The 18,980-nt window shown below is 35.7% G+C and overlaps 4 protein-coding genes across 9 annotated transcripts; 2 read left to right on the top strand and 2 right to left on the bottom strand.

The window, feature by feature from the left end:
* Positions 1–303: 303 nt before the first annotated feature.
* serp1 (stress-associated endoplasmic reticulum protein 1) lies at positions 304–1,950 on the bottom strand. The gene is made up of 3 exons (XM_058751613.1): positions 1,689–1,950; positions 1,362–1,437; positions 304–822 (listed from the first exon to the last, which is right to left on the bottom strand). Exons 1-3 carry the CDS (start codon positions 1,770–1,772, stop codon positions 782–784), a joined length of 201 nt encoding a protein of 66 aa, XP_058607596.1. The 5' UTR covers positions 1,773–1,950; the 3' UTR covers positions 304–781.
* Positions 1,951–2,820: 870 nt separating this feature from the next.
* On the top strand, positions 2,821–9,909 carry eif2a (eukaryotic translation initiation factor 2A). Its single transcript, XM_058751945.1, has 14 exons — positions 2,821–2,898; positions 3,504–3,573; positions 3,657–3,728; positions 3,944–4,062; positions 4,314–4,413; positions 4,495–4,577; positions 5,221–5,294; positions 5,372–5,516; positions 5,608–5,724; positions 6,498–7,072; positions 8,115–8,228; positions 8,307–8,420; positions 9,441–9,506; positions 9,589–9,909. Exons 1-14 carry the CDS (start codon positions 2,871–2,873, stop codon positions 9,652–9,654), a joined length of 1,743 nt encoding a protein of 580 aa, XP_058607928.1. The 5' UTR covers positions 2,821–2,870; the 3' UTR covers positions 9,655–9,909.
* A 13-nt stretch (positions 9,910–9,922) lies between these two features.
* On the top strand, positions 9,923–14,702 carry dcun1d5 (DCN1, defective in cullin neddylation 1, domain containing 5 (S. cerevisiae)). Of its 5 annotated transcripts, none has more exons than XM_058751940.1 (11): positions 9,923–10,060; positions 10,807–10,852; positions 10,964–10,998; positions 11,111–11,213; positions 11,296–11,387; positions 12,208–12,278; positions 12,390–12,481; positions 12,574–12,682; positions 12,841–12,945; positions 14,116–14,218; positions 14,299–14,702. In XM_058751940.1, exons 3-11 carry the CDS (start codon positions 10,980–10,982, stop codon positions 14,352–14,354), a joined length of 750 nt encoding a protein of 249 aa, XP_058607923.1. In that variant the 5' UTR covers positions 9,923–10,060; positions 10,807–10,852; positions 10,964–10,979; the 3' UTR covers positions 14,355–14,702. The 5 variants fall into 5 exon arrangements, with proteins under 5 accessions (XP_058607923.1, XP_058607927.1, XP_058607924.1 ...); XM_058751944.1 differs by having other exon boundaries at positions 10,964–11,006; XM_058751941.1 differs by having other exon boundaries at positions 9,932–10,060; positions 10,810–10,852; positions 14,119–14,218.
* Positions 14,703–15,120: 418 nt separating this feature from the next.
* Positions 15,121–18,269, bottom strand: LOC131524684 (uncharacterized). Of its 2 annotated transcripts, XM_058751937.1 has the most exons (3): positions 17,641–18,269; positions 17,169–17,384; positions 15,121–16,409 (listed from the first exon to the last, which is right to left on the bottom strand). In XM_058751937.1, the coding sequence occupies exons 2-3, from the start codon at positions 17,377–17,379 to the stop codon at positions 15,520–15,522; spliced, it is 1,101 nt and encodes a 366-aa protein (XP_058607920.1). In that variant the 5' UTR covers positions 17,380–17,384; positions 17,641–18,269; the 3' UTR covers positions 15,121–15,519. The 2 variants fall into 2 exon arrangements, with proteins under 2 accessions (XP_058607920.1, XP_058607921.1); XM_058751938.1 differs by lacking the exon at positions 17,641–18,269 and having other exon boundaries at positions 17,169–17,557.
* Positions 18,270–18,980: the final 711 nt, after the last annotated feature.

The raw sequence follows: 18,980 nt of genomic DNA, 5'->3' as shown, positions 1-18,980 counted from the left end.
ATATATATATAAAATAATTGAAATCAGATGAAAAATGTATTGACTTATAATGTGATTTAAATATGTAAATATACAAACTGCCCCCTACTGGTTAACTATAAAAACTACATAAACCACTAAATTTAATCATTTTAATAAATCATTAAAAAATAAATGATCATAAACAACAGTTACCACACTATGCTAACAGCCAACAGAGATTTACATTTGTTTTATCATAAGAGCTGGTATTTATGTTTATTTTTAACCAATCTAACCAGTTGGCTTCATTTTTCACAAAGTATTTTAAAGACAAAAAAAAGAGACATTTTAAAAGTCTTTTTTATTATTTTTCATGTTCTCTACACATACAACTGAATATGTGGACCTTCATTTCCTTGAACGAACAGTCAAAGAACACAAATTCAGCTCTAAATGTAGAGGAAAATCCAATAAAGGTGCATAGTACCAAATAATGTTAACAATTAACATGAACTGGTCCAAAACCTACAACATAGAAAATTCAATGCAACATTTCATTTAAACAAACGTGTTTTTTTTTTTTTTCCACAGAAAAAGTTCAAACAGTAATTTGAGTTTGAGTTTATTGCCTTGGATTGAGCAGCAATAATGACAGAAGTCCCACATTGGAATGTTTCAGAAGATAATGTTCCTCCAGCTTTTGAGTAAGGCACAAGAGACTGTTGTGTTGTGGTGAAATTTAAAGATTAAATAAAAAAAGAGGAATGATCAAGCAATCTTCAGGAAAGCTGGGAGAAGAGAACAAACTGATGTACAACGCTCACATTCCCATCCTGATGCTCTGAATGATCTGGAATATTGCTGTAGCGAAAGGACACAAAAATAACATTAGAACACAAATATAAATGTAAAGTATTTTTTTATATTTGTTTTTCAGTGTCTTTGCATGTTCATCAGATGCATGTTGATCAACCATGAAGGTAAAAGAGATCTTATGTTGTCTTCAAATAAAGTGCACAATGGTTAGAGCGTGTCACCAATGAATAAGGTGCTCATGCATGGGAAAAACTCTTTTTGAACCCCAAATTTAAATTAATTAAAGTGAACGCTCACAGTACAGACATTTCCCTGTATGATTTATCCAATAATACATCACTAGCTAAAGCATTACTTAAGAATACTCAACAGTTTTACATTGAAATTCAAATGCATTGTGGATTTTAAAGCAGCCTGCATTAGAAATGCACTTTGTCCCTTTAAACATTGAGTTATGAAATAAAGTTCACGCTTGCAATGCAAATTCTTTGCGTTGGATGTATTTGATTGAAAAAATCATCAGTAATCACTTTAATGCATTAGACAACACATTTAATGCATGTATTTTTGGGTTGTTAACTCACCTGATCCACATACTACAAAGACGAACAAGGCAAGAAGCCACGGTCCCACCACTGCCTTCTCTTCTTGAGAGCCTCTCTAGTGAAAAAATATCAACATTTGTTTATTCACAGAGACTTAAATGACTTCTAAAGAAAGACAATATGATCTAAAGCTGCCCAGCATCAATTATTAGCGAATTAAACAGCTGCCCAACACAATCTTACATGAAAACACGAAGTAAGCGTTTACTATAATGCAAACAAAGCAGTAAATCCTATTTTTGATAACATAGATATATCAAAATAATGGCTGTAGTACAAGACAGAGCAGTAAAAGCGGTGGTTTACCGTAGATTTGGACACATTGCCTCTCTGAGTGATGTTCTTGCTGTGTTTCTCATTCGCCATGCGAATCCTCTGTTTGGCCACCATCTTCTGTTGTTGTTTTATTAAAGAAAAAGAAGAAAAATCGGAGCGAAACAGATCTAGGAGGCTTGTGATCAGTTGACGTGTGATCTGATGTACTGGTTTAGTCTACGTGTGCATAAGAGAAGCTCACTCCACCCATCGAGACGTGGACGCTTCGGAACGAAATGAAAACGTAGAACGTAGATTTGCGTCGAAGAGAAATATGTGATGGGCGGGGATTAAGCGGTTGATGGATCTAAATTATATTTATTTTAATTTTATTTAATTATTTCAGTGTATTGTTTTCTTGTCAATGACTGTTAAAGTTAATCAGTGTTATTATTTATGAATACAATATTGTCCATAACGCTTTAAACGCAGAGTTGTTGTCACGTGGTATGTGTTACTTTAATCAGCGCTGGCGAAGCTAGACTAATCATTGCTGTTTTCGATTATTGGAAAATATATTTTTTAGTAATTCTGTAAAGGTTGCTGGGGCGAATATTTATTTTTGTGTGTTAGGTGGCAAGCCTTTAAAAGAATATCTCTTTTGTTTCATAAAAATGTATTGAAACAGATTAGAATTTTGGCTAAATTCAGTATTGACTGTATGGCCGCCGATCGCCCCTGAAGGATGATTGTGTGAAAACATTTATTAATTACTTCATATTCATCTTAAAACTCACACATTCTCTTTTTTTTAAGGATAAGCGTCATTCTTTTTCGCCTCAATTAATCACAGCATTAGTCAATCGTGGAAATATATTTTTGATTGTTAAGAAAAATATGTCAGCAAAATTAATCGTGCGTCATGTGTGACCAAAACGAAATTATTAGTTGTTATTATGCTATTTATTTATTTATTTATTTCCAAAACGCAATGAATAGACATGGGAAAGACTATGAATATCACGCGCCAAATCAAATCTTGTCTATAAATCTGTAATAAGATTATTATTGAGTTATTGAGAAACAAACATCAATATTTTCGAGAAATCCTCTTCAGAAAATCGAAAGGAACCTATATTACATATAAAACTTTAATTTATGAGTTAGGTTTGTCATTCTACGCGCTGTGACCTATGGCTGTGACGTGGCACGTTGTCGTACTTCCGTTTCAAAATGGCGCCCCCCACGCCTCATTTAGCAGGTGAGTTGATGCTCTAAAATGTGTATTTCACGCTCATTTCACCTAGTATTTTCAGTGGCGTAAATATAAACAATAAGCGTGGGATTGGAGAGCGTGTTATGAAATAACTCACAAGTAATTTATTCTAAAGTTCTGCAGTCATATTCCCGCATAAACTCATTCATAAGCATGTCACATGCGCGAAAAAATATTTTCTATCGTAATTTCAAGAAATCAGAGTATTGATCCTAAAGCGTGCCGTCATATGCACACACATTCAGATGTGAAATATTAAAAATTCTCAATAATGTTTAACTAATGATCAGCTGATAAATGACTTAAAAAGGTGCATGTATGAACAGTTTATTTTTAAATCCCTAGAGAAGCTAGTTTTCAAGCTACGTCCATCAAAACTCAATAAATCCTTAGTAGACTTAATATTTCCCATAACTGACAATTACAGATCCGTCATAGACTCTATCAGTCCCTCTGTCCATACAGTACAGCCCTCAGATCTCTTTTCACACTGCCTGAGTATTAAATCTACACGAGACATAAAACCTTTTGCCAAGCCAGCATTCAGTCTTTCTTTTTCAGTTTTTAACATACTCTTTCATTTCAATCAGTCAGAGGATCAGATGGCACGTTTCTGCTGCGCGGACCTCCGAGCTGTCAGGAAAGCCCTGCCTTTCAGAAGTGAGTTATTGCATTTGCAAAGTATTTACCCTAAAACCTAGTCCTTTTTTTTATTTTGACAACATCTGTTTCATTTGTTTCAGAGATGAACAGCAAGGCAAATACGTAGCATTCAGCAGCGACGGGTCCTTGTTTGGTTGGTGCAATGGCTCACAGTACGTACTTAGCATTGTGTAGTTAGTTAGTAATTCGTGTCATTTATACAGACGCTCAAAGCACTTCACATTGTGAGAGGGGTATCTCCTCCTCATCCTCCATCAGTGTGCAGCATCCATCTGGATGCACTTATTGGAGGAGAGGAGACAGAGTGAGGAAGCCAATCAGAAAGGACGTTTGTTTGAGTAAATACCTGTCTGTGTGTGTTTAATAGGGTCAGTGTGATCAAAGTTTCCACTGGAGATTTGGTGAAGTCCTTTGATTTGCCCAAAACATCTGCACTGGAATTCTCACCTCTGAATAGAGTTCTGGCCACCTGGCAGCAATATACCAGTAAGAGCTTTTAATATATGATAGCGCATTAATATTCTCTATATGGACCCTTCTAATGAACAGGTTTTCAATCTTTAACATTAAGATCTGTACTCGAGTAGTCAAACCTGTTCATTAGAAGAGGGTGTCTCGATACTTTTGTCCATATCATATTTTTGATGACATTCTAGCTTTATAATAACTATAAGCACAGACAAAATGTTTAAACAAGCAACCCTCAGAACTCATTAGCGAATGCACTTATTTCTCAGAAACGCAGGATAACCCTCAGGGAGAGGCAAACCTGCAGATGTGGGACTTGCAAACAGGTGCCTGCATTAAAGCGTTTTATCAGAAGAAGGTTACGGGATGGTGAGTCGCTATTAATGTTCATGACAAACAGAATTAGTTTATTACTGTCAGTTTATTCATGATCTGTCTGTATTTTCTCAGGTGTCCGAGCTGGGCAGATGATGAAAGTATTGCCGTTAGAAATGTCAATAATGAGCTTCACTTCTTTGAGAACAACAACTTTGGTAACGCAGTGTTCTTCTGTTTACTTAATTAAAATGTATACCAGTGTGTAAAGGAAAGTGTCTGTGCTCACCATTTCTTTTAGATTTACTCACACTTTGGTCATCCCAGATGCAGATGAGTGTGTTTCTTCATCAGGTTTGGGGAAATGTGTCACTGCATCAGTGTCTCAGCAATGGATGCTCTGCAGTGAATGGGTGCCGTCAGAATGAGAGTCTGATAAAAACATCACAATAATCCACAGCACTCCAGTCCATCAGTTAACATCTGGAGAAGACAAAAGCTGAAACAAATCCAGCATTATAACTTTCAGCTTTTGGCTTCTCCAGATGTTAACTGATGGACTGGACTGTGATGTTTTTATCAGCTCTCATTCTGACGGCACCCATTCACTGCAGAGCATCCATTGCTGAGACACTGATGCAATGCTGCATTTCTCCACCTGAGGATGAACTGTTCCTTTAACGAATCCTGCATTATGATGAAATAATTTCAAAAGTACAACTCATTTATGTAGCAAGTGTGATTAAAAATACAATAATTAGTTAAATAAAATGTTTTTTAGATGAAGTAAATGTCAAATGTCAATGCAGATCCTTTAAACACCCATTGAGTTTGCAATCTATAATGTGTTTTGCTGTGTAGAAACCATTGCCAACAAGCTTCACCTTCAGAAGGTGTCTGAGTTCGCTCTGTCTCCTGGATCACAGCCGAGCAAGGTATCCGAACACTTTTGAGCATTCATGTGCTGTTTTACTAATAGAAGTGTATATTAATCCCTCACCTGTTGTCTAAGGTTGCTGTTTATGTTCCTGGAAGCAAAGGAGCACCGTCTTTTGTACGACTGTATCAGTATCCCAATTTCGGAGGTCCAACATCTGCTCTGGCAAACAAAAGCTTTTTCAAAGCTGATAAAGTGGCCATGCTGTGGAACAAAAAAGGTAGACAGCTACTGTTTTAGCTAATGATTGGTTTGTCAGCATCACATGAGGTTTTCATTCATGTATGATTGTTTTCTGGTCTTCCGTAAAGGCACTGCGGTTCTAGTGACCGCCAGCACAGAGGTTGATAAAACAGGAGCCTCTTATTATGGAGAACAGACGTTACATTACGTCGCCACCAATGGAGAAAGTGCAGTAGTTCAGCTGCGTAAGTACGACTTTAAATAATGATTCATCAATAATTGAATGATTAATAAATAATTAATTACAGTGACAGCCTATTGAAACCAATTTCTGTCTGTAACTAAAAATGTTTGTGTGTGTGTGTGTGTGTGTGTATATATATATATATATATATATATATATATATATATATATATATATATATATAAAATAAAATATTGTAATTTAATTACTTATTTTATGTAGTTTTATTTTAGTTTTGGTCATTTAAATAAATGCTTTATTGCATTTATTTATTTTTATTATTTATTTATTTATTTGCTGTTATTTGTAACTTTCTATTTATCAATCCTGAAAAAAAATAAATCACTGTTTCCACACAAAAATATTGTGCAGCACGACTGTTTTCAAAATGAATAATAATCAGAAATGTTTGTTGAGCAGCAAATCAGCATATTAGAATGATTTCTGAAGATCATGTGACACTGAAGACTGGAGTAATGATGCTGAAAATACAGCTGCGCATCACAGAAATAAATTACAGTTTAACACATATTCACATAGAAAACAGTTACTTTAAATTATAATAATATTTCACAATTTTACTGTTTTTACTGTATTTCTCACCATATAAACACAGCCTTGTTGAGCAAAAGAGTCTTCTTTGAAAAATATATATATATTTAAATGTAAAGTGTTCAAACATAATGATTTTATTTGTTATGCTGGTTTTAATAATAAAATCATTCTGTTAATGACTATATATATGTATATATATTTTTTTTTCATCCTGCACAGCAAAGAACGGCCCCATATATGATGTGTCCTGGAACCCCAACTCTTCAGAGTTTTGTGTGGTTTATGGTTTCATGCCCGCCAAGGCGACTGTCTTTAACAACAAGTGTGAGTCCGTGTTCGACTTCGGCACGGGCCCCAGAAACGCGGCTTTCTACAGCCCCCAGGGCCACATCCTCGTCCTGGCTGGGTTCGGGAACCTGAGAGGGCAGATGGAAGTTTGGGACGTGAAGAAATACAAGCAGGTGTCTAAACCCCAGGCTGAAGACACCACGCATTTCTTCTGGTGTCCTGACGGAGAGCACATAGCGACGGCGACCTGCTCCCCCAGACTCAGGGTCAGCAACGGATTCAAGATCTGGCATTACACCGGGACTGTGCTGTACAAGCATGAAACGCCGTCAAATAAAGAGCTCTGGGAAGTTTTGTGGCAGCCCTTCCCGTCTGGAGCCTTCCCAGAGAATCCTGTGAAATACCAGGCGTCTCCGAGTGAACTCGGCAGCACTGAAGCCAAACCGGCGCAGGCATATCGTCCACCCGCTCTCCGCAACAAACCCCAGACCGCCAGCTCCAAACTAGTGAGTTTCTGCAATCCTGGGCCCGTATTCACAAAGCATCTTAAGGCTAAAAGTATCTCATAACTCGCCGATTTAAGAGAAAATCATAAAAATAATGAGCGTGTCAGTCCTAAATTTAGGACTCCTACATTTTTGCCCTAAGAGTATTTCACAAAGCGAAAAAAAAAAAAACACAAACCATCACAGAAATTCTAATGGGTTCCACTACAAATAGCCTACCATTACAAACATTACAAACCGTCATCTTTTAACTATTAAAAATGGTTTCCTGTAGTGTGTTTTGGGACATGTTCCATTGGGATTTAGTGGTTTTAACAAGCCACCAATAGAAGGCGACCAACAGGGACCATTAAAGCCAGTATAATTCCCATTATAACCAGTAAAACCATTACAGATTTTTTCAGCAGGGCTAAAATGGCTGTTGCTGACAATCTGCCTCGGAACATAAACATTTTAGAAACATGCTGCATTTATTTGCTCACACACGTTTTCCCACGCATCTTTTTTTGGTTTTGATTACGTCCTTGTTTTCATGAACCAGCTGGGCAAGAAGTAACAGCTGTCTACTCTGTTTATTAAAAGGCTGTTTATATGCATATCCGCTAATTGTTTATGAGAAGCGCACATATAGTATAAGAGGATGACAATTAGCTGAACATATACTTGTTTAATTAGTGACACTTAGCCTGTATTTATAATCTTTATTTGAATGTGGCAATTAACATTTTTATTTTTAAATCTTTATTTGAATATGGCAACATAATACAATATTTCTATGAATAAATCTCTGACAGAGACCCCTCCCATCTCAGCCAATCACTGTGAGCATATTTAATAAGCGTGCTGACATCACCCATAGCAACGAGATAAACCCCGCCCCCTTATTTACTCTCAGCTTAAGACTTCTCTCTATTACTTAGTAAAAGTTTGTCTCAGCAGCTCTGTGAATAGGTTTTAGGAGAACTCTTAGTGGTAAGATAAAATGTTTTGTGAATACGTGCCCATTTATGAATGTCCTGTGACAATAATGTGTCTATCGAAGCATGAAGAAGAGCCGCCGCAGAACATGAAGCCTGGTGCTGCAGGAGAGAAGCAAATTTCGAAAGCTGCTTTGAAAAACCAGAAAAAGCGAGAAGCGAAGAAAGCAGCTAAGCAGGTAGACCAGAGTTCGCTATTTGCATTTGTTCAATAAACCTGTAAAAAGAAGAATAAGTGATGCGTTCTGTTGATTCAGGAAAACAAGCCGGATGAAGCTCCGCCTCCAGTAGCAGACTCCGCCCCTGCCAGTCATGTGACTTCTAGCTGTGGAGACCCTGAAACTGACAAAAAGATCAAGAATTTGAAAAAGGTGAAACGGTTGGGATATGTTTACGATCAAATAAGATCAGCGGTACGGTGAGAAAAAACTCCTTGAAGGGAAATAAACACTGTCGTTTACTCAGACTTGGAATAGACCACAGAGTAAAATGGACCTACTTTTATGATACTTTCAAATTATTTTATTTTATTTTATTTTATTTTATTTTATTTTATTTTATTTTATTTTATTTTATTTTATTTTATTTTATTTTATTTTATTTTATTTTATTTTATTTTATTTTATTTTATTTTATTTTATTTTATTATTTTATTTTATTTTACATAGCTCTTGCTGTGAGAATAGCCTCAGCTGCCAACATGGGAACATACCTTTATTTTGAGTAAATTACCCTAAATAACCGTAAGTTCCCATTTATACCAGTTAAAAAATACAAAAATAAATTCTCAGTCAAAATGTAATTTATTTGAATTACAGTGAGAAAAACATCTTGAAGGTAAAGAAACAAACAGACCTGGATTAGACCACAAATGGGCCTACTTTTAATTTAATTACATTTTCTCATTTCTTTTATTTTATTTATTTATTTTTTAATTTACGTAGCTCTTGCCATGAGAATAGCATCAGCTGCTGACATGGCGACATACCTTTATTCTGAGTAAATAATGTCAAAATGTAAATGTTTTTTTTTAATTGAATAACCCTGTAAAGTTCCTATTTGTACCAGTTTAAAAAAAATGTAAAATGTTTTTCTTTCCCTGTCAAAATGTAATTTTTTTTAATTACAGTGAGAAAAACGTCTTGAAGGTAAAATAAAATTGTCATTTACTCTAGACTTGGAATTTGAACCAGTTTAGAGTAAAATTGACCTACTTTTATGATACTTTTTACTTTTGTTTTTGTTCCATGAGAAAAGCCTTGGCTACTGGTATGGCTGGCAACACACCTTTATTTTGAAAATAAATTAAAAAATAAATAAAATCTTGTATATGTATGCCAAATATGATGTGTCTGGCATTTGTTAATGGTGTTTTCATGTTTATCTGGCAGAAACTCAAAGCAATTGATGAACTCAAGGAGCAGCAGGCAGCTGGCAAAGTCATGCAAAAAAATCAGGTAATATAGCAAAGCTCATCGGCATGATTAAAAGTTATTTATTATTATAGAAATATTATAATAGTTTCCCCCTTTTTTACAGCTTGAGAAGATGCAGAAAGAGGCCCAGCTGTTGAAAGAGCTCGAAGACCTTGAATTAGGATTGTAAACTCACTGTACCAGTTTTCACATTGGTCATCAGTTTTCAAACCTTGCTTTGTCATACTGTCGTGAATATGTATTGAGATGACTTTTTTTCACGAACTACTCATGATCAATAAATAAAAGAGCCTGTTTTGCTTCTTTGAGCATGGCTAATGTAATAAGTACTAAATTGTCAAAAGCAATATTGCTATGCAATGTGTGTGACGTACAGCACAAGAGAACGTCCATGAAGTACGAAATAAAAATGTTGAAATTCAAACTGCGTGACTTTTATTATGTCTGTTGGGGAGCCGGAAGTGTTCGTTCCTCCAGTGTGAAACCAAAGCAGTCGCAGATTTTTAGCTCAAACGCAGCTGAAATTGTTGACAAATAAACTCAGCAGGACGAACCAAAAGCAGCAGATATTTCAGGTTTGATGAAAGCACACTTTATTACACTGAGTTTGTCACCTGTAACGTTAGAGAGCGTTATCGAGTGTTTATTTGTGATATTTAGATGAGCCGGTGAGGTGGTGTTCGTATATATATGTTCGTATATCACGCCGGTGTTTGTGTTCATTTCTACTCAAGCTACTACTTGTTTTTGGCGTAGTATTTTCCCTTCACATAAATGTATTAGTATTTATTTTACACGTTTAGATGACTTCCAGGCTTTTGTCAGTGAGCAGTTCAGCCATTTCAGGAGCCACAAAGGCGATAACGTTACATTTTGTGCTAAACAGCTCATCAGTTTTCTTATTTGATTGTTTTATCTGATAGTTCTTAAGTTGTTTGTTTTAAAATTAAACTGTAACTTTGAACATTACTTGTATGAATCAAAGAGGGGATTTAGTATAGCCTCGATTCTTGAAAATCCCTGAATTGCGTTGATGATATGATTTTAAGAAGCAATCGTGCTAGTTTGTTTTCAAAATAAGAAATAAAAATACAACCCTTTTAGCACGAATTTTAAGCTCAGGTGTTACTGTAGTCGTTTATTTTTATATTTATTTATTTATTCTGTCAAATGGGTGTTCTGTTTTGCATATCAACATCAGGATTTGCGTGGGAAATTAAAATTGTGACATTTATACATATTAATAGCTGTTTTTGAAGGAGTTTAACGACATATGTCATGCATGTAAATGTTATTTATATATATATGTGTGTGTGTAAAGCAGGAAGCATTAAGAAAAAAAGAGGCATCCGAGACATCATTGTCTTGTAAGTCTTGAAAGTACACATTTGAATTTGAGCATGAAGTAAGATTTCATTATGTTTGTATCCTGCAAGTCATGCATCAAGTAAGCATTTTGATTTTCTTCCTGTTTTTAGAGTCCGCTACACTTGAATGGACACGGTGCCCACAGGTACACAGGTAGAGCTGCTTTCTGCTCTTCACTGACCCTGAAATATTAAATCGGACGGGAAGGAAAGCAGCTGTCGGCTTCAATTTGTTCTGTTCATTTGTGCTTTGTTTAGTAAGACCGAACCAACTCACCCGAACCTCAATTATGCCTGTGAAAAAGAAAAGAAAGTCGTCCGGCTCCGAGGACCCCAGCATCAGAAAGTGCAAAATCACCAGGTAAAAATATTTGAGAGTTTCTCTCTGCATCTTTCTCTCTTTCATACATCAGTCGCTGTATCATCACCTCTTTAAAATCCAGTTACTGTAGGACACAAACTCCAGGACGGCTGGTAAACCCAGATGACCAGTTCTCTAGCAAGAAATGTCTCGCCTGGTTTTATGAATATGCAGGTACATAAACCAATACTTTCCTTACTCGCATAATGCAGCCTTTAATAAAAGTCTACATTATAAATTTTTTACTTTGGTAATGTGACATTTTAAAGTGAAACTAAAGGAATAGTTCACCCAAAAATGAACATTTGCTGAAAATGTGCTCACCCTCAGACCATCCAATGAGTTTTTCATCATCAGGTTTGGAGAAATGTAGCATTGCATCAGTGTCTCAGCAATGGATGCTCTGCAGTGAATGGGTGCCGTCAGAATGAGAGTCCAAACAGCTGATCACAAGTAATCCACACCACTCCAGACAACGCTGAAACAAATACAGCATTAAGATGTTTTTGACTAAAATATGAGTCCATAATCTATAATAATGCTTCCTCCAGTGAAAAAGTGGTCTGGTCTGAATCAAGAGAGAAATCTGCACAGATCAAGCACCGTTTACAAGCCAAAACAGCTCTAAACAAATATGTGGCTGGATTTTGATGTGAGAGACAACAGGAGATGCACTTTTTCACTGAAGGAAGCGTATTTTAGTCAAAAACATCTTAATGCTGGATTAGTTTCAGCTTTTGTCTTCTCCAGATGTTAACTGATGGACTGGAGTGGTGTGGATTATTGTGATGTTTTTATCAGCTCTCATTCTGACGGCACCCATTCACTGCAGAGCATCCATTGCTGAGACACTGATGCAGACACACATTTCTACAAACCTGATGAAGAATCTACGTCTTGGATGGCCTGAGAGTGAGCACATTTTCTTTTTTGGGTGAAATATTCCTTCTTGAGCTGATATGATTATTGTTGTGGTTTTAAATTTTAAATTTAGGTTCAGATGACATTGTCGGACCAGAGAGCATGGAGAAGTTCTGTGAGGACATCGGAGTGGAGCCAGAAAATGTTAGCAACATTCATCTATATGTTTCATGGAAAATCCTAAAGTTAGGTTTTAGGAACGGTCTTCTAGAAATCCCTTGAAATAACGTGCACTGTGTTTTTGTGGCCCTTCAGATTGTAATGTTAGTTTTAGCCTGGAAACTTGAAGCAACAAATATGGGATTTTTCACAAAAGAAGAGTGGCTGAAAGGAATGACGTCACTACAGTAAGATGTTTCATGCATCGAACATTATGAGAAATCATTATATCAGAAGTCTTTTATTATATTGGCTTGTAACTTCTCTGGTGTGTGTACAGTTGCGACTGCACAGAGAGATTACAGGGCAAACTGGATTATATGCGCTCTCTGCTGAATGACCCGGTTGTATTCAAGAACATTTACAGATACGCCTTCGACTTCGCCAGGGTGAGAGGATGACAAAAACACATTTATTTTCTCCATTTTAAAATAACTTAAGCATTTTAGGATAAAATTGCTTGTTTTTTTTTATCTGTATATAATTTACAGTTAATTTTTTGTCTGCTTATGCATGTTTTTTCATTTTCATCTGGTTTTATATGTAGGATAAAGATCAGCGCAGTCTTGATATGGACACTGCAAAAACCATGTTGGCACTTCTCCTTGGAAGGACGTGGCCTCTGTTCCCAGTTTTCAACCAGTTTCTGGAGGTTTGTCATCTTTTTCTTCAAATCAGACCGTCAAATCTGCTGTCAAGCTCCAAATTGGGTGAAAAAAAAAAAACCACAATAAAAGCGGGGCTTGACCTTTTCTCTTTTTTTCGTCCAAGGAATGCACATGTGCTCCTAATTTCCAATCCTGTGCTCATAATAACCTTTAGGGGCACAATGAAATGCATCAAATAATTTGTTTTTACAAGGAGATATTTACAAACAAAAAGACTTTTTCAATACTACTTGTATTTATTTTAATACAAAAAGCACACTAGGACTCTTAATTAAACAAGCCTGAAATATCTTGAGACTCTTATTTTGAAATGTCTTTACTACTTCCGGCTGCTCATTCAATCAGATGAGGGAGATAAATACACACTCTTAAAGCTGTTTTTACTTCGAAGCATGCAACACTCATATTTATTTCAAGTTTAATTTCCACATTAAGCTGTATTGTGATTACCGTTTAATAGCCCCAATGTTACAACCTATTAAAATGATAATTAATATGTTTGTTATGGCATTTAAGATATTTTTATGGCCTTAAATTGAAACAAAACCCCTGAATTTCAGACTTTTACTAGTGCTGTCAATCATTTAAAAATAAATAGCTAATTAATTGCACATTTTTCTGTAAATAATCATGATTAGTTGCATGTTAATATAGTCATAATTTCACATTGAATCTCCAAATGAATGTAGAAACAACATAAAGCTGGCATCTTTTTACTAAGCAGCCTATTATTAATGAAAGTCAGTGTATCATTGATATCAGTGCTGCTACTGGTGTCTGTATTAAATGCATTTCCCCCTCAATGTTAACCATTAATTATAGCCATTCAAATTACAGTATAATTAATTATAACTGAATTTACATCTCTTTATTTATACCATGTTCATATTGTCTGCTGTAACGCTAGCCAAGCGATGCCAGGGAATAAAAAAATAGATAGATGCTGCGTTAAATATTTTTACTGCGTTAAACTAAAAAAAAATGAATTTTGACAGCCCTGCTTTTTATTGCACACATACTCCGTCGTAAATGCAAGTGAAACGCTCACACTGTCAAACTCTCATAAAAGTAGTCAATTTAAAGTGGAACTTTTTTAAAACTTGTTTAATAACATTCATTGAAGTACTGTGACTAACAGAAACGTCTCTCCTCAGCAGTCAAAGTATAAAGTCATGAATAAAGACCAGTGGTACAACGTCCTAGAGTTCAGCCGTACGGTTAACACAGACCTGAGCAACTACGATGAAGACGGAGCCTGTAAGTGTGATGGATTCTTCTCATCTTCTCTCATAAGATGCTTCTGAGGTAAACAGCTGCTGATCTGTCTGTGATTTCAGGGCCAGTGATGCTGGATGAGTTTGTGGAGTGGAATAAAGCCAGAATTGCATTATAGCGCAAGCAGACGCTGGATTCAAGCACATCAGAGTTTTTGTTGTTTTTCGGTGTGCCCCAGACGATGGCATGCCTCTCGAGGACTGCTTCAACATGTCCCACATCACTACCCAGAGACTCTTACAGTGTTACTTTAAAAGGAACCGGCACAGAGGAATCACAAGGCAAAAGGGGAAATATTTTTCTTATGTATTGAATTTGTTGCAGCAGTTCTATTGCCAGTGTTGTATGAATTTTCTTAGAGGAAAAACAGTCTGTTTGTAATTTCCTTTCCTTTTCTTTTTCTCTCAAAGTTTTACTTTGTTTATAGTGTTTTGAAAAGGAAATAAATAAAGCAGTTGTAAATTAATTTTTCTTCTGAATCTTAGTGACTTGGCACACAGCGCTGTTGGAGCAATAAAGCATTTTCCAACTAAAATCTAAATGAAGCTTTACATACATGCACACAAAAAAAGTTTGGAACCAGTAAGATTATTAATGTTTTTGAAAGAAGTCTCTTCTGCTCTCCGAGGCTGCATTTATTTGATCAAATATACAGTAAAAAACTACAATTTAAAATATCTGTTCAAATCTAATTAATGATCATATCTGTATTTTCAGCATCATTACTCCAGTCTTCAGTGTCTCACAATCCTTCAGAAATCATTCTAATATGCTGATTTGCTTCTCAAGAAACATTTCTGATTATTATCAATGTTGAAAACGGTTGTGCTGTCCTCTGGAAACCATGATGCATTTTATTTTTCAGGAATCACACATGAACAAAGTCCAAAAAAAACAGCATTTATTTGAAATGGAAATCGTCTGTAACATTATAAATGTTTTTACTGGCACTTTTGATCAATTTAATGCATCCATGCCAAATAAAAGTATTAATGTCTTTCATTATAAATCCAAATAAATCTTACTGACCCCAAACTTTTGATTTATATATTCCATATACGCATCACAGTTACTACTTTTGAAAGAACAGGTGGCGTTGCCTATACATGAAGCACATTTAACACACAATTTGATGCTTGTAAAAAAAAAATAAACATTTAAATGTACACTTGATAATGCTGGTGGTAGATTTAGACTCAAAAAGAAAAGAAAAAACGCTTGAATGAGAAATCAGCCTGGTCTAACCACAACTTGGTCAAAGGTGTTTTCAGTGATGGCTTCCACTATGTTTTAAATGTGTCTCCTGCTGTATCTGAAACACTGTCTTCATGGGAAGGAGCGTCCGCTTGAATCGTCCGGCCGTCAGTCGACTCTCTGTCTGGGTTGAGGTCAAGAGCTTCAGCCTGTTTCATGATGGCATTGAGTCGCGTCAGTGACCTCGTCCTCAGTTTGGGCCTGACCTCGCCTTCACCCTCCATCCCTGAGTCTTTGATGTGGTTGTATGGATTCCCTTCTTCATCATAGTTGTAGAGTTTAATGACGCGGATCTTCTTTGGATGTGGACTAACCGCTGATCTCAACTTTGGGGTTTGTTCTTCTCCTTCACAACTCTGAGGCTCATTTGACTCGTTTTTCCCATTTCCAGTAGCGTCCGCATTATCAACATCCATGCGTTCCTGATCAACCAAACCAATGTCCACTGTGTCTTCTCCAGTGGTTTGGTTTTTATGGAAGAACACTGTGTCAGTTTGTGCTCTGGTGGCTTGTAAGTTCGTCTGTCCATTGATGTGAGTGTGATTGTCTTTTCTACGAGGCATGCGGGCCCTTATTGTTCGTAGGCACTTCATCACGTAGGATCTGCTGAATGCACCAAGTGTGAAGGCCACTAAAAAGCTCACAATTACTGACGATGCCACAGCCGCCGCGAAATGGCTTTCTGACACCGTGTCGGAGTAAACCCCTGCCTCCCTGGTCTTCCTCTTAACTATGTTAACTCTATAAGGCACGATTGTTTTGCTCATCTCGTCCAGACGGACACAGTAATAGAGTCCATCATGGCTGGATGTGGCTCTTGAAATCCTCAAAGTGCCATTGCATGTGTCCACTGGGTCTTTGTTTTGGTGGTTACAGCCGTCAAACAGACCAAACGGCGTCTGCCAAAACTGCTCCAGCACTGCGGAGAGAAGAATACAACAATCACGACTTCAAAGCTTAAAACACTGAAAATGGAGCTAAATTTGGGTTCTTTTTCAACACATTGTCAGCGAAAGGAAGCACTTAACGTTCAGAAAATATTGATCCACAATTAAAACATTATAAAAAATGTTACTTGAAATAAAGTAAACATTCACTGGAATCATATAAAAAAGCTAGATGCCAAGGCAACATTTCTCATTTTCAACTTTGTGTATTAAAATACTAAACTAAAACCATATAGACAAATAAACAAAAACTATTAAAAATGACCAAAACACACACAACAAAATTACTAAAACTTCAGCTGAAATTAAAGTGGAAAATATAGAAATGTATAAAATAATAAAATAGAATTGAATAATTAAAAAAACTATAACAGTATCTCAATGATATCAAAATAACACCGGGTCAAATTAAATAAATGCACTTATTTTATATAACTTATTTTTCACAATTCTCCACAAGTCTGATTTGGTTATTTTCTATAAATAGGTATATGAAAACAAAGCAAAAAAAATACAAATTTTAGTGTAAATTTGGCCTAAATTAAGCTGTCCACCAAACGCTTTTTGTAATCTATTGATAAATTAACATTTTCCATAAATGAAAATATTTTTACTGCCAATTTGGCGTTGAAAGGTTAAGCAAGATGAATGCAGTCAACACTATTTTGCATTAATAATTAAGAAAATGGAATAAGATGATATACTTCCAGCATGCTTTCTGTGCTGCTCACCTTCATCTCCTTCGCCTCCGCACCGAAGCGTCAGCTTTTGTCCTGGATGAGTGTGAACTGAGTTTTCAGGTCTGACCTGGAGACGTTTTGTTTGAGAGTGCAGCAGAGTCTCCAGCGACTCTTGAGAGATTGTGTGTGCTGCAGTTTTAGATCTGACACACAGAGAATCCCAGAGAATCAACGCCAGCAGAGAACTGATACTGAACTCCATGCTGTCTAGAAGAAAATGAGATGTCCAGTGTGGTTTTAGTAAACTATTACCAATATTATTGCATTAATAATTGCATAAATATAAAACTGCCCTTTGACCAAAGTTTCTGGTTTGACTTCACAAAACACAGACACAATCTGAAGTTCATAGTATATCAAAACAACAAATATCTGACTGTTTTTTTTTTTTTTAAAAATGAAATGCATTTAAAATCATGTAGATATATGGCATAAAGTATAGATCATCCAGTCAAATACTCACAGAATGTGAAGTCTGTAGTTTTCTCTGTGAGAGGAGTAAAGTACAGTCCTCACATGACAGCTCTTATATTTCATCCCGTGCTCCATGTTTAAAGATTAACATTTTTCTCTTCAATAATAGGCTGTCATGTGGATGAAATGCTAGTGGATGTTTCCAAATGTTAGAGTTGATATCGTAACAGTTAGCGGCGGTTTATGGTTGAAGAATGTGAGCTTTAGGTAATTAGTAACATTATTTGCCTCTGTGTGCAGAAGAACAAATTGACAATCCAGAATTCTGATATTTAAAAAAAAATCTAGCGTTTGATTGTGTCCATTCAATGCAATACAGCAGCAGAAAAGTCATTTTTGGCCATATTGATTATAAATTTCTGTCAGTGGTGCATTGCCGTGGACAGCAGGGAAAACAATGCTAAACACTGAAAAAATAATAAAAACAGACTTTTTTTTTTTTTTTACTTTTTACAGACTTTTTACATACAGACTTTTCTCTTTTGTTGTTAAAGTCTAAGGCTGTGCATCTAAACATTCTTTATGTATTTTGGAACAAATGTATCCATAATTAGAGTTTATAGAGTTTTTTTTATTATTATGTCTGTATAGGTTTTTTTATTAAGTTTTAGTTATTTTAGCACTTCAACAAACTGCATGGAAATGAAAGAATATATATATTGAATTTATAAATGTGTGTGTATATATATATATATATATGTGCGTGTGTGTGTGTGTGTGTGGTTGTACATACACATATATGTAGTTGTTTTTCGGTGCTTGGCTTAGTGTTATGTTAAAATCATTATTATACTCTTACCTTTTGTTCTTTAATATTTTGAATTGTTTCATATGGAAAGAGAAAGGCGTATTTTAGTCCATTGATCTAAAGGCGTTTTCTCCACATAAATTTAATTAAATAATTTTCAAAGTTCATTAGTTGCTTGCTGGTCTTTTAAGGATGTGGCAGATCAGGACGCCCGCCAAATTTCAAAGATTCACAACAGAAACACAAATGTAAAATTTAATGAAATTAAATAAAATTTGACATCGTGATCCGCGCTGCAAAAAGTAACAGGTGTCACGTGACGATCCTCCCTACTTCAGCTTTATATATATATATATATATATATATATATATATATATATATATATTTATTTATTTATTTATTTATTTTTACATTTTTTTTTTTTTTCTAGAAATTCAGTAATCACTATGTACAGAGACAACTTTCAGGCTGCCACGCCTATTTTAAACTGCATTTCATAGTAATCGCGTTTCTACCGGCTTGTGTTTTGCCACACGGTGGCAGCAGGAGACTTCAACATCACCAGATGCTCGTTAAAACT

Source organism: Onychostoma macrolepis, chromosome 18 (genome assembly GCF_012432095.1).
Source record: "Onychostoma macrolepis isolate SWU-2019 chromosome 18, ASM1243209v1, whole genome shotgun sequence".
Classification (NCBI taxonomy): domain Eukaryota; kingdom Metazoa; phylum Chordata; class Actinopteri; order Cypriniformes; family Cyprinidae; genus Onychostoma; species Onychostoma macrolepis.
The sequence above is the reverse complement of the archived record's forward strand: the minus strand, read 5'-3'. Positions and strand labels throughout refer to the sequence as shown.